A 13121-nucleotide genomic window follows, 5' to 3' on the forward strand; every position below is an offset into this window, starting at 1 on the left:
GAAAGACTGCAGAGTGGGGAGGGTCCTTGACTCCATGGGCTTGGCCCTGCCTTGAGCCAGGGGCTCTTCTAGAGCGGCACCTGCCCCACCGGAGAGCACATGGAGAGAGTGGTTGCAGGGCGTCCCTGAGCATCCTTTCAAAACATGTGCACAAGGTGGAGGCGGGGGGCGGGCAGAAGGGCAGGCACGGAGCTGCTGCCAGTAGCCTCTTGCTCTCCCATTCCTTCCCGACCCCCCCCCAACCCCCCCCCCCCCCCCCCCCCCCCCCCCCCCCCCGCTCTCCTGTTACATGAGCGAGGCCGGCCCACAGGTGGTGACTGTCTTGTGTTGTAGGAGGTCCGTGCCTTCGGCATCTGAGGCTGCTGCTTCTCCTCCATCTAGCGGACCTGCCAGAGACCCAGGAAGCATGAGGCTGCGTGCAGCACTGGGGGAGGGAGTCCCGGGCTGACAGAGGAAGGAGCCAGACCCGCAGCGTGGCCTCACCAGCTACCAGCCCAGGAACATTCACTGTAGTAAACCACTTGACCACTCAGAGCCTTGATTTCTACTTCTATCAAATGTAGCTAAATATACCTGCTTCTCGCGGTTTTCTGAAAGGCCTGAATGAGGAGGTGGGTGCCTGTGTCCCCTGTCGACTCTAAAATTTATTACCTACCACCTGTGCTTGTGCCCAGCCCTGCAGAAAGAGGCGTTTCTTCATCACGCCCTGCACTTGTAAAGTTCTTCATACACGTAACCCATTTCGTACACATTCTCCTGCTTGGCCCTCCCACTGAACGGATGGTCGAGAGCCTTGCTGGGTGTCGCACAAGAATTAATCCTTGCTGAACCCAAACTGCTAAATACCACGCTCTCTCCAGAGCGCAGGGAATGCAGGCGCTCCTAACCACCATAGAAACCAGGAATAAACCCGCATATGAACAACACGCAGACCGCTGGCTGGAGGCCTAGAGCCAGCACCGTGTAGCCACTGCTTATAGTCTGGCCTCATTCACTCATCACAGGAGCGGTCAAGGTAGCCATGGTGCTATTACCAGGAAACTGAAGATTGCCAAGGTTAGCGATTTGCCAAAGTTCACACAGTGAATGGCAGATCTGAGCTACAAAGCCAGGTCTACTCTAACCTAGCGAACACTTAAATCCATAAAAATCCAATGGATTCAGTGTTACAAGCATCACTTCCTCCTCCCACTCTGGGGACCATTCCCCAGCCCCAAGCAGGGCCCAGGCCTAAGAGGTGAGGGTCCCAGTTTCCAAAGTTTGGGTCCTTTACAAACCCACCCATCCTTGCCCCCATACTCACCCTCACAATGTCATGGATCCAGTCCAGGAACTCAGCAACCTTGGCGTAGACGCCTGGGTGATTGGGCTCCGCACAGCCACGGCCCCAGCTGACCACCCCCACCAAGTGCCAGGTGCCCCTGTCCAGGCACACCAGGGGCCCCCCGCTATCACCCTGAGAGCATGGAGACACAAAGAAAGAGGCAGTTAGTCCTTCCTGGTGGAGGGGACAGTGCCTCTGTTCCTGGTCCCTGCTGCTTGCAGCATGGGATTTCCGCTTGCCTCACCCCTCCATAAATCTTTAGCACACTACTCGACATGCCTAGGCACTCCTCCTTCTAGAGAGGCTGTTCGGAGCAGAGGTCAAGACACCGCAGGTCCCCCCGTTCCCCCCAACACCACCACAGTCCCCCTCCGTGCTGTACCTGGCACGCATCAGCCTTCCCATCCACGTAGCCAGCACACAGCATTCGGGGGGTAAGCGCCCCACTATACATGCAAGAGCTGTTGCAGAGCTCGGTGCTGAGCAGGGGCACCACCGTGTCCTGGAGCGTATCTGAGTTGTGGGCTACAGGAGGTACACATGGAGAAGGAGGGACACAGAGCCAGGCCGCGGGGCACAAAGCAAGACCAGGAAGACACAACAAGAGGGAAGGTGATTAGGGGCCCTGGAGGCATTAGACCCATAGAGGGGAGCCCAAGGTGGGATCTGCGGACCCCGGGAAGGAAACATGGGTCCATCAGATGTAAGAGTGAAGAGGAGTAGAATTCACACACACACACACCCCCAAACACTGAAGCCACAGCACTCCTGGAATGGAGGGCAGGGGTGTCAAACACCTGGCTTCAAGGGATACTCAAGGAGTGTTCTTCCAGAAAGACCCAGGCCAGGGAGACCAGGGCTCCTAGGTCTCGCCAACAGTGATGCCAGAGAACAGGGGGGTTGGCACCACCATTTGGCTGGGGGAGGTGGAGGTGGGAGATAGAGGGGCCTCACCTTGGCCAGAAGGCCCCCCCACCCCTATTTTACCCAGGACCCTGGGAGCTGACTCACTGTGGCTGGGGTTGGTGTGGCCCCAGCCAGACACCCAGCACTGTGATCCCCTTGGAAAATCTTGCTTCTCGGCTGGCAGGCACACAGCACCCACGGTGTCTGTGGAGAAGCAGGTGATCCTGGGTCCCACTTGGGCTTAGTTTCCTTTCCCCACCTCCTCACCCTCAGGTTGGGGGAAGAACCAGGGCTGGCAGGTACTCTCACTCCCTCTCAAACAGTCCTGGCTCCCCGCCTCCACCAGCCAGGTCTCCTGTAAGGTTGTGCAGGTCGTGCCCTGCACCACATTGGCACGGAGGTCACCACTGACACAGAGGACGATGTATAAACCACCATGTGCCTGGTGCCTTCTAGGTTGGGCAATGGACACCCCGCACAGACCTAACCTGGGGAATGAGGGAAAATGGGAATTCCTTCTGGGCGTTTGTGCCCAACTTCTCCTAATGAGGACTCATTTTGCATTTTCCTTAGGGTATTTGATCCCTCTTGGGGCACGGTTTCCAAAAGTGTGTGGCAAGTCCTACAGGGTTGGGCCCAAACTTGTTCTAAAGTAGCACACAGACTGCTGATTATAAAATAAACACTGAGTCCCATGGGGAGAAAGGATTCCCTTCTCAGGGCTCTTTCCACCTCTGCAAGAGCAGCCAGGAAAAAGATTCCCTCCAGTGCCATTCCAGGGCTCCCCAGTCCTGCCAGCCTCCACCTAAACACGGAGAGTGCAGGCCCAGGCGCGGAGGGTCTGCAGAGGGCAGCAAGCTGGAGCCCCAGCGCTGTCTTGTTTTCTCTCCATGTTTCTACGGTTGTTACCTATTCGCCACAAATAATACGGGTTCCCTGGTTTGGTCGTAACTTAAAGCTCCCCTTTCAAATATACCCGAGTCAACTGAGAAATATTAACTGCTGAGCCCAAGTTCGGGAGTACACACGCGTGGTGATATTTGTGAAGGGCATGCAGCAACAGCCGCGATTTGGGAAACCCAAGGCTACAGGTGGTGATGGGAGGGAGGAGCACGGAGCGTGCGTGCGCATGTGCGCCTGTGCATGAGTGTGCACACACGGGAGCATGTGATCACGTGTGTGCTTGTGTATGAATGTGTACGCATGGGAGCATGTGCGTGTGTTTACTTGCGTGAAGATGGCATGAGTGAGTGTGTGCATGTGTGAGCGCGTGTGTGTGTGTGTTTGTTGGTGAGGAGGCAGGCACCCGTGCGTGCTATGGGCAGGGGTGGGGGTTTGAGAGCCGCTGCCGGAGAGAAGCCGGACCCCGGAGTCAGGACACCAGGCTCGGGAACAGTTTGCTGAGAGATCTTGTAGAGTCACTTTCCTCACTAAACCCTATGGTCCTTCCCTGTTTATACCTGCCTCATCTACCTGTCAGGGTTAGATGGAAGGAAAGACATTTGGGAAAATAAAGCTTAGTAACTGGGACATGTCCCATGGTGGCTGGGACCTGGGGCCAGCCTGGGGTCGGGGCGGAGCAGCGCATGGGGAGATGGAGCACCGAGGAAGCTCTGCCAGGTACTTTGAGGCAAGTCCCTCTTGCAGCCCAGCTATGCGGGGTCCAGAACCTTCATCCCCAAGAAAGCCCGCACACGTTGCTGCATGCTTAGGTCCAGGTAATGCCCAAGTTCACTGGTCATCCAATGAACTGAACGTGTCAATGTCTACAGCACTAGGAGGGAACCTCAGAAATGAGCTCACCCCTCAGGCCCCAGCCCCCCCGCCCCCCTCCGCCTCCACCCCAGGGCCTGCCTCCCTCCCCACAGCCTGCACTTGCTCGGGCCAGGTCAGCACCTCACCTGAGAAGTTGAGTGGCGTCCAGAGCCGCAGGAGGGCGATGTCATAGTCGTGAGTCTGGCTGCTGTAGAGAGGGTGGGGGACGATCCTCTCCACCACAGCCCCCTGGTGAGGCCTGATGGCACTGTGGCTGACCAGCCCCACGTGGACCCGCCAGCTGGACAGGCGGAGTACCCTAGAACTGCACACGGGAGCCATGCTGAGCCCAGGGAAGGACAGGGCGCACAAGGCTGACCTAAGTGGGGTGGCAGATGGGGGAAGCTGGCCAGAGAAGCCACTTGTGGCTGCCCCCATCACCAGGCTGGGAGCTCCCAGAACCCAGGCTCCACGCCTCCTAGTATCCTTGCAGCAGCTGGCAAGATACTGGGCATGCAGTAGGTGCTCCATAAATGCTCTAGACTGGCCAGAGAAGTATGACAGTGTGGGAGATCTACAACTCCCACACCCTCTGTCCTGAATAACGCTCCTCCATGTTTTATAACAGACATCAAAGGGGCTTGTGTGATATGCTAACTGCGAGTCAGAAAAACCATGAGTCCTGTCTCTCCACCTACTGCGACTGTGGGGAATTCGCCTCATCGCTCCCAGCCTCGGTCCCCACCTTGTAAAATGAGGAGTACACTATCTGCCCCGCCTGCCGCCAGAAGGAGAGGTCCAAAGAGCTCATTCACTTGTCGTTCATTCCTACACCGCTCCAAGCTGTAGTTATGAAGCACCTATTATCTGCCAGGACTGTTCTCGGCCAGAGGGACATGGCAGTGGGAAAATCAACACAGAGACTCAGTGGTAAACAAGACTGAGAGTGTCAGCCCCCACGGAGCTTCCCGTCTAAAGGGGAAGCAAGACATTAAGCCAATAATTACACGGAAGGTGATTTAATTACTGTTGTGATAAACATTAAGAAGCACAGAGCGCTGTGAATGGGAAAGCCTTTGAAAAACTTCAAAACTGAGCAAATATAAAGATGCGATCTTTGTGTTATCGCCACTATTCGTGCAGAGCTGTTCTCGGCAGGGACCGGGGAGAACTGCGCCATGCACGCCCCTCAGAATGGACGCGGGAGGCAGACAGTCCGACGGACATGGACGTGTTATACGGGACATACCGCGGGCCAAACAGAAAAGGCCGCTGAGGCACCCTCCGGGTCCGCGGCCCCGAGACTTGCCTGTGCACGCAGTGAGCGGCCGTCACCACCCAGTGGGGCGCCACCACGGAGGCCCCGCACGTGTGCCGGGAGCCCAGGGCCACACTGGCCTGCCAGGGCCAGCGGCCAGGAGCCACGGCCTGCCCGCCAACTATCCGGGAGGCCAGGGGCCTCGCCCCACACGCTACAAACAGAGAAGCACAGGGGAGATGGTTAGCCAGTAGACAGGTGGGTGTCAGCATGGTCCTAACCTCGGGGAGTGTGGCCCAGCGCGGACAGCTCTCATTTATTACTCCTGGCCCTGAGTTTGGGGGAAAGGATGGTCCAAGTGTCAATTACACATCTGTCTGCCCCATCAGGCTACAAGCTCACTGAGAGCTGTGACCATGCCTACATTGTCCATGGAGCCCCAACACCTCATAAAAAGCCTGTTCCATGGGAGGGGTCGAAATGTTGGTGTATGGATGGATGCACAGATATATAGAGAAATATAGATGATTGGGGGCGTGGGGTCAGACGAAAGGAGCTCCACAGACTGTCTCCCATGTAGCCCCTAGTTTGCCCCCTTCCTTAGTCTCCTGAAGGTGCTAAATGGTTAGCAGCCAAGAGTAATCCCTTTGGGGCTCTCCAGATGAAGGGGGGCGGGAGCTTCAGAAGTCAAGGCAAGTAGTCCCAGGAGGTGAAGCCACAGCACTCCTGGGATGGAGGGCAGGGGTGTCAAACACCTGGCTTCAAGGGATACTCAAGGAGTGTTCTTCCAGAAAGACCCAGGCCAGGGAGACCAGGGCTCCTAGGTCTCGCCAACCGTGATGCCAGAGAACAGGGGGGTTGGCACCACCATTTGGCTGGGGGAGGTGGAGGTGGGAGATAGAGGGGCCTCACATCCACCCAGATCAGTGGCTGGTGGGGGACAGGACAGGGGCTTGGTCAGGGCTCTGTTGGGGCAAAACAGTGTCTGCAAGAAGGGGACCAGTAGGCAGAGGGGCAGTGGGCAAGGAACCCCACCCCAGACCCACACTAAGGACAGGGGGAAACTCCTTCCTCCCACCGCCACCGTCCTGGACATGCCTGGATATGACTCACCAGAGCATCTGAGGGAAACGATTTGGCCGGAAGCACAGCTGTTCCTACAAAGCAGAGGTGGCAGCAGGAGGCTGGGCAGGGGCCCACCCAAGGCCTTGGAGGGAGGCCAGGGGCAGTCATCAGGTGCAGACAGAGGAAGCCTCTGGTGCAGCCCCCATCTGTGTCCTGCCTGCCTCCAAGCCCTGGGCCCCTCCTCATTAGCAGTTCTCCAGGACAGCGTGCTACTCCGCCCCATTACCCCAGGAGGTCGTGGCCCTTGAGGGTAGTCTTGGGCAGGGCCCAAAGTTACAAATCCGGTGTCTGTAGATGGGAAGTCCAGCTATGCCTACTAAGGACCCCGCAACAAATGTGTGGATGGATAAGGGAGCAAAGGAAGAGGGCGCATGTCACCCCACGCCCCTCCTGGGCTTCCTCTATTCTCTCTCCAACCCCTTGCTCTCCCCTCTCCCTCCTTCTTCCAAGCAAAATTTCAATTTCTGCTGGACCAAAGCCCTCTTCTCTCTCGTACTCATCTCAGGCCCCGGCGGCCCAATGCCACGATCCCTCTCATATCCCAAACCCGCAGGGTTCTGGCTCCCTGACAGAGTCAGTTCCATTCACGTGAACTGAGTTTGTGATTTCTGACTGGGAAACGCTCCTGCGTCCCATCTCACACAGCCAATGTCCTCACCCCCAGGTTCCCACAACAGGAAAATATTTGCTCAACAGCTCACCAGAAGGGACCCACTCAGCCTCCTGAGAAGTCCTACCTGGACTGCCACACTTCCTCCAGGAAGCCCTCCAGTCTGGGAGGGAGCTGAGCAAACCGCTGGGAGCTGTTGAGCTTGATGTCAGACAGGTTCACTCCCTTGAGGTGACTGAGTCTTGGCGGAAAAGGGGAACAGAATGGGAGGAAACTGGTTGATGCTGCAGCACGGAGATGGCAATAATCACGACCAAGATGTGCCTGAGATGCCGTCCCCAGCAGTACACGGAGCAAGACTGACAATGACCTCTTCTGGGATTCATATTTGTTTAAGAGCAGGGATGCTCAAACGAGAGAAACTAGCTGAGGTCCCTTCATGCCCAGAGGGCAGGAGATGGCCAAAATGACCTCTTGTCAGTTCCTGAGCACTTTGACGGGACAGGCAGATAGAGGTCTCCGCCTCCCTTTCCCCTCCACCCTCGCCCAGGCCCCAAGCCTGCCGCCCCCCTTACCTGAGATGCCCCAGGCTCTGGCAGATCCGCACCCCCAGGGCAGGGCTCCAGCCCTCGTGGCAGACCAGGAGCCAGTCTGGCCGCGCTCCCACCTGTGCTTCCAGCAGGAAGTCCTCCGTGATTATTCTGAAAGATACTGAAGGCACGGCATGGAAGTCACATCCCACCTCCTGCGGGGCGGAGGGACAGGCTGGGCAGGTAGAGCTGGACCCGGCCAAAGGGGGACTTGAAGAGGCCTCAAGACAGCATCTGGGTCACCCAGTGTCGGGCTCCCTGTCCCCTGGGGAATCAGGCCGGTTCTGAGAACAAAAGAACCTCTATTTATAGTGCTGCATTCCAGTTTGGTGTTTAACGAAGTGCTTTTAAATGTTCTGTCACCTGTTGTCATGGCAACCCCCAGGGGGTGAGTATGACCACCCTTCCATGCTGCAGAGGGACCACTAAGGCAGGGAGGGTAAGGGACCTGCCCCAGATCACAGAGTCTGCGCGTGATGGATCCAGGACTACGTCCAGTCTTCCGCTTTCAAATCTTGTGGTCATCCTAGTGATGGTGACCGCTGAGCCTCTGCCTTCTTCAGGCTCTGTGCTAGGCTCTTTCACCCATTAGCTCGTATTATCCTTACAACTTCAGGTGGCAAATAGTGGTATCTCCATTTTGTAGAGAAGGAAATGGGAGTTCCAAGAAGCAATGTGCCCAAGGTCGCATAACTAGCACTAGCAAAAGGCAGGCCCCATGCTAACTGTAACTTCTGTAACTGATTCCAGCCCCTGCCTGGGCAGCTCCTCTTCTGACCCTCAACTCAGGTTTGGCGGGGAGAGGACAATGTGAAGCGAGGATCCCCGCCGGCTACACACCGGCTCCCCACATGCACCTGTTCCCCCTTCCCCATCCTCCTGGCTCACTCTGCCCCAGATGGCAAGTTGCCATCCCTCCTCCCAGCCTGGGCTCCTGGCTGTGCCCATGTAGGGTTCAAGACCGTCCCCAGGGAGTGCTGAAAGCTCCAAATCCGAGGTGGATTTTCAAAGCTGGACCATATCGCTCCCGTCCCACCGGAGGACGAGCCCCCACTGCCGGCAGTGATGTCAGGGCACTTCATTCTGGTCCCCTTGCCCCGGCCAGAAGTGGGGATCCCAGAGCCATGAAGGGGCTCAGGGCAGGTGGGGGTGGTCTGTAGTCTTGGGGGTGTAGCCCACCTGTTCTGGGCGGCGTGGGGAGCAGGGCTTCTGCACCGCTGGCCTCGGAGCAACTCGAAGGGATCTCCTCATCCTGCAGGGTCCCGGGAGCGGGCTGGGAGATCACCGGCCGCAGATACAGCACTTTGGAGGACAAGGACAGGAGAGGGTCACAGAGAAGAGGCTAGGAGAGGGGAGGGATTCCCACATGAGAGGGCCAAGGGGCAGAACAAGACTCCTGCACCAGAGGGAGACAAAAGCAGCTGCTGGGGACTCGCCCTCCACCACCCAGCCTCAGGCGCGTCCCCACCTAACACACTAAGAGGCACAGCTCTCTCTCCCTGTCTGTCTCTCTCTCTCTGACTGGGAAAGATTTCTAGAGACTGTTCAACTTGGGCTTCCCTGGCTCATCCATTCAAGTACCTTCCACTTCCCACTGCAAGACTAGAGCCTTCTGGACGCAGAGCCTAACTCCCTCCTTCTGAGGTCCCACCCCCCCACTCCTCCCCTGTGGGCAGTCCAGGGGACAGGAGAAAGACGGGTCCTGGCTGCCTTTTACAGCTGCTTGTCTCTTCCCGCAAGGACCCCCCAGACCCTGGTCTTCAGCCCTCCCTGGAGCACAGAAGGGTCTCCACACTGACCGAGAAGCCAGGAGCCGACGCTCACACCAGCCAGCAGCGCCAACACTCCCAGCCCCGCACAGCAGCGCTGTCCCGCACCCGGGCACCCTGCCAGAGAGGCTGCAGGAGAGGGGAGGGCAGCGTCTGTGTGCCTGGCCCCTGCCTGCCAGTCTCCCTCTGCCCGAGGCACCACCATGGGGCTCCAGCCATGGGGCTACAGCAGGAGCTATACCCCCCACTGAGCCTGCCCGCCTCCCCTTGCCCCATGCCCACAAGGCCCACAGAGCCCACTCAACCCCCAAACTAGACACAGAGCAAAAGCAGGTCTGGGGTAAACCGTGGGATAAACTCGCCATCAGCCACTGGGGGTTCTCTCAAGAAGGGTCTGGGGAATGTAGGAAGATTACCCATTCGCTGTCCCCACCCTGTCATTCCCCTATAGCCCAGTCCGGCCTACTGGGGTGCTGCTGGGCTTCGGGCCTCCGCAGTGGGTCTCTCAACTTTGCTTGGAAGTTCCTGGGTCCTGGGCTCTCCTCTGCATACTGAGCCTCCATGTGGGTTTGGCCATCCGGCATCAGGCTCTGGGGAAATAACTTTTGGTCACTTGGGATCCCCACACCAAGGGGAGAAGCTTCGGCCCCTACAAGACCCCACTCTCTAACCTTGGCTGTGCACTCACTGCCTTTTTTTCATCTTAGAGACACTGTGTATTCCCACTGACGCCCCCCACCAGGCCCTCTCTGCTCTCGTGGAGCCTCTAACCCTGCCCCCCTTATTCTCACACAGCCCGTAAGCACCGGAGCCGGTATTCAAACCCAGACCCAGCGCTCCTCACCATCCCCTCCCCTGGCCTCCCACAACCATCAGGGATGTCCGCTGAATCTCTCAGCATCCCTCCTCAGGCCTCTAGATCCCAGCTTTCTTCATTACCTCCTGTCTCAGAGGAAGAAGCCCCCTGCCCAATTCACCGTCCATTCATTTGCCCAGTAAATAAGACTTAGCCCAAGTGCTAGGCCACAATGGAGGAAGGACAAGGTAGGGAGCTCAAAATAAATCAACATGGAAAAATTCCAGGAATAAAATTACTATCTGCATGTTCAGTTTTTTTTTAAATTATTGTTATGTTATGTCAGTCACCATACAGTACATCATTAGCTTTTGTCATAGTGTTCCATGATTCACTGTCTAACACCCACTGCTCCATGCAACCCGTGCCCTCCTTAATACCCATCACCAGGCTCACCCATCCCTCCACCACTCTCCCCTCTGAAACCCTCAGTTTGTTTCCCAGAGTCCATAGTCTCTCATAGTTTGTCTCCCCCTCTGATTTCCCTCCCTTCATTTTTTCCCTTCCTCCTCCTAATGTCCTCCACGCTATTCCTTATGTTCCTCAAATAAGTGAAATCATATAATTGTCTTTCTCTGTTTGGGTTATTTCACTCAGCATTATCTCCTCCAGTCCCATCCATGTTGAAGCAAATGGTGGGTGTTCAGCCTTTCTGATGGCTGCGTAATATTCCATTGTACATAGGGACCACATCTTCTTTATCCATTCGTCTGTTGAAGGGCATCTGGGCTCCTTCCAGTTTGGCTACTGTGGACATTGCTGCTATGAACATCGGGGTGCATAAGTCTAAAATGAAAACTTATGATCACACAAAAACCTATATGTATATACTGTTCATAGTAGCTTTATCTGTAATAGCTAAAAAGTAGGAACAAGTCAGGTGTCCTTCAATGGATGAATGACATCACCCATCGTAATACATCCATACCAAGGAATAAAGAAAAAGGAATGAACTATTGACACATGGGACAATGTGTGTAAATTTCCAGAGAATTATGTCAAGTGAAAAAAAAGCCAGACTCAGAAGGTTACATACTGTATGATTCCATTTATATAACATTCTTATAGCAATAGCATTAAAGAAATGAAGACAGATTCCTGGTTGCCAGGAGTTAAGGAGGGATGGGATTGGAAGGGAAGTGGGTGTGGCTACAAAAGGCAACAGGAGGGATCCTTGGGGGGATAGGAATGTTCTGTATCTTGACTTCATCAATGTCAATATTGTGATATTGTACTGGAGTTTTACAAGATGTTAGCACTCAGAGGAAAAGGGTACAGGTGAGATTATTTCTTATAAGTACATGTGCATCTGTAATTACCCCCAAATAAGTTTAATTTAATTTAAAAAAACCCTCAAGAACCCAACAAATAAAAAAATAAAATTAATTTAAAAATAATAATAAGGGGCACCTGGGTGGCTCAGTGGGTTAAGCCTCCGCCTTTGGCTCAGGTCATGATCTCAGGGTCCTGGAATTGAGCCCCGCATCGGGCTCTCTGCTCAGCGGAGAGCCTGCTTCCCCCCACCCGCCTGCCTCTCTGCCTACTTGTGCACTCTCTCTCTCTGTCAAATAAATAAATAAAACCTTTTAAAAATAATAATAATAATAAAGTAAAATTATTACTAAAATAATAAAGTAAATCAACATGGAACACTCCCCAGCTGACCCCAGAGAATTTGCAGTCGAGTCCTGACACGTTAAAAAAAGGCAGAACATGACAGAAGAAAGCAGGAGAGCTTCTCACTGGGAGATCAAAACAGGCTTCCTAGAAAAGGCAGCCTGAGACGGTCCCTCCTAGATGAGCCGGGCTTGCATGGACATACATGGGCACTGGGGGAAGAGACAAAGGTACGGGGGTCAGAAAGCACAGAGCAGAGTGAGCCACAAGGCTGCGAGACGCTCACGTGCCATGAAGAAGAGTGACGGGAAAGAAGATCTTGGAAGAAACCCCAGACCAGCAAAGCAAAGCTCGGTCTGCAGCCTCTTACGTGAGCTGAACTCAGCCCCTCTCCAAACTTCAGTCTCTAGCATCTGATTTCCACTCACTGTCCACGCCGCAGCAATCCTCCTCCAATTCCAACATGAGCAAGCTGACCCCCTCATTAAGTACCCAACGAATCTTTCTACTCTTTAAGAAGAATCCAAAGTCCGATAGTACCGCCTACAAAATCCTCTGAGCTCTCGCCCTTCCTCACCTCTCCATCCCCACCTGCCGGCATGACGCCCTCCACAGTGGAACTTGGTCCTAGTAACACACATGCCAGTCTTCTGGGCCCTCACGCGCTCTCACGCCACAGAGACTTTGCCTCTGCTGTCCTTCTCCCCGCGTCACTGACTCGTAAGACCCAGCTCAGATGTCACTTCTCCAAGAAGCCTTCTTCTCTATGAGGCACCTGTTGTGTCCCTATATTGTGCTCATTTACTTCTCTTTCTCTCTGCCCTTCCTCACTGGTCTAGGCTCCCAGAGCCTAGCTCAGGGCCTGCCACAAAGTGGGAATTCAGTTAATGTACATTGAGGAGGAAGGGAGGCAGGTGGGGAGGCCACAAAAGATTATATGACCAAAAGGGTTTTATAAGTTATAAAACACAGTGCAAATGCTAAGTATAATAATAATATTAATAAGAAATAGGGGGAGCCTGGGTGGCTCAGTGGGTTAAGCCTCTGCCTTCTGCTCAGGTCATGATCCCAGAGTCCTGGGACCAAGTCCTATATCAGGCTCCCTGCACGGCAGGAAGTCTGCTTCTCCCTCTCCCACTCCCCCTGCCTGTGCTCTCACACTCTCTCTCTGTCAAATAAATAAATAAAATCTTCAAAAAAAAAAAAAAAGATTCTTTCTCTCTCCCTCTCCCTCAGCCCCTCCCTGCACCTCCTCACCAGCACGGGCACATGCACTCTATCAAAAAAAAAAAAGTTAATAAGACTTGTCTC

The 13121-nt window shown here is 54.9% G+C and overlaps 1 protein-coding gene across 1 annotated transcript; it reads right to left on the bottom strand.

Annotated features, from left to right (window-relative positions):
- Window positions 1-285: 285 nt before the first annotated feature.
- TMPRSS5 (transmembrane serine protease 5) lies at window positions 286-12836 on the bottom strand. The gene is made up of 13 exons (XM_032838414.1): window positions 12388-12836; window positions 9804-9927; window positions 9368-9466; window positions 8748-8870; window positions 7554-7689; window positions 7106-7219; window positions 6357-6400; window positions 5295-5457; window positions 4132-4310; window positions 2336-2434; window positions 1707-1849; window positions 1171-1456; window positions 286-386 (listed from the first exon to the last, which is right to left on the bottom strand). Exons 1-13 carry the CDS (start codon window positions 12409-12411, stop codon window positions 286-288), a joined length of 1635 nt encoding a protein of 544 aa, XP_032694305.1. The 5' UTR covers window positions 12412-12836.
- Between the last annotated feature and the right edge of the window lie 285 nt (window positions 12837-13121).

Source organism: Lontra canadensis, unplaced genomic scaffold (assembly GCF_010015895.1).
Source record: "Lontra canadensis isolate GAN:19392208 unplaced genomic scaffold, GSC_riverotter_1.0 scaffold104, whole genome shotgun sequence".
NCBI lineage: Eukaryota > Metazoa > Chordata > Mammalia > Carnivora > Mustelidae > Lontra > Lontra canadensis.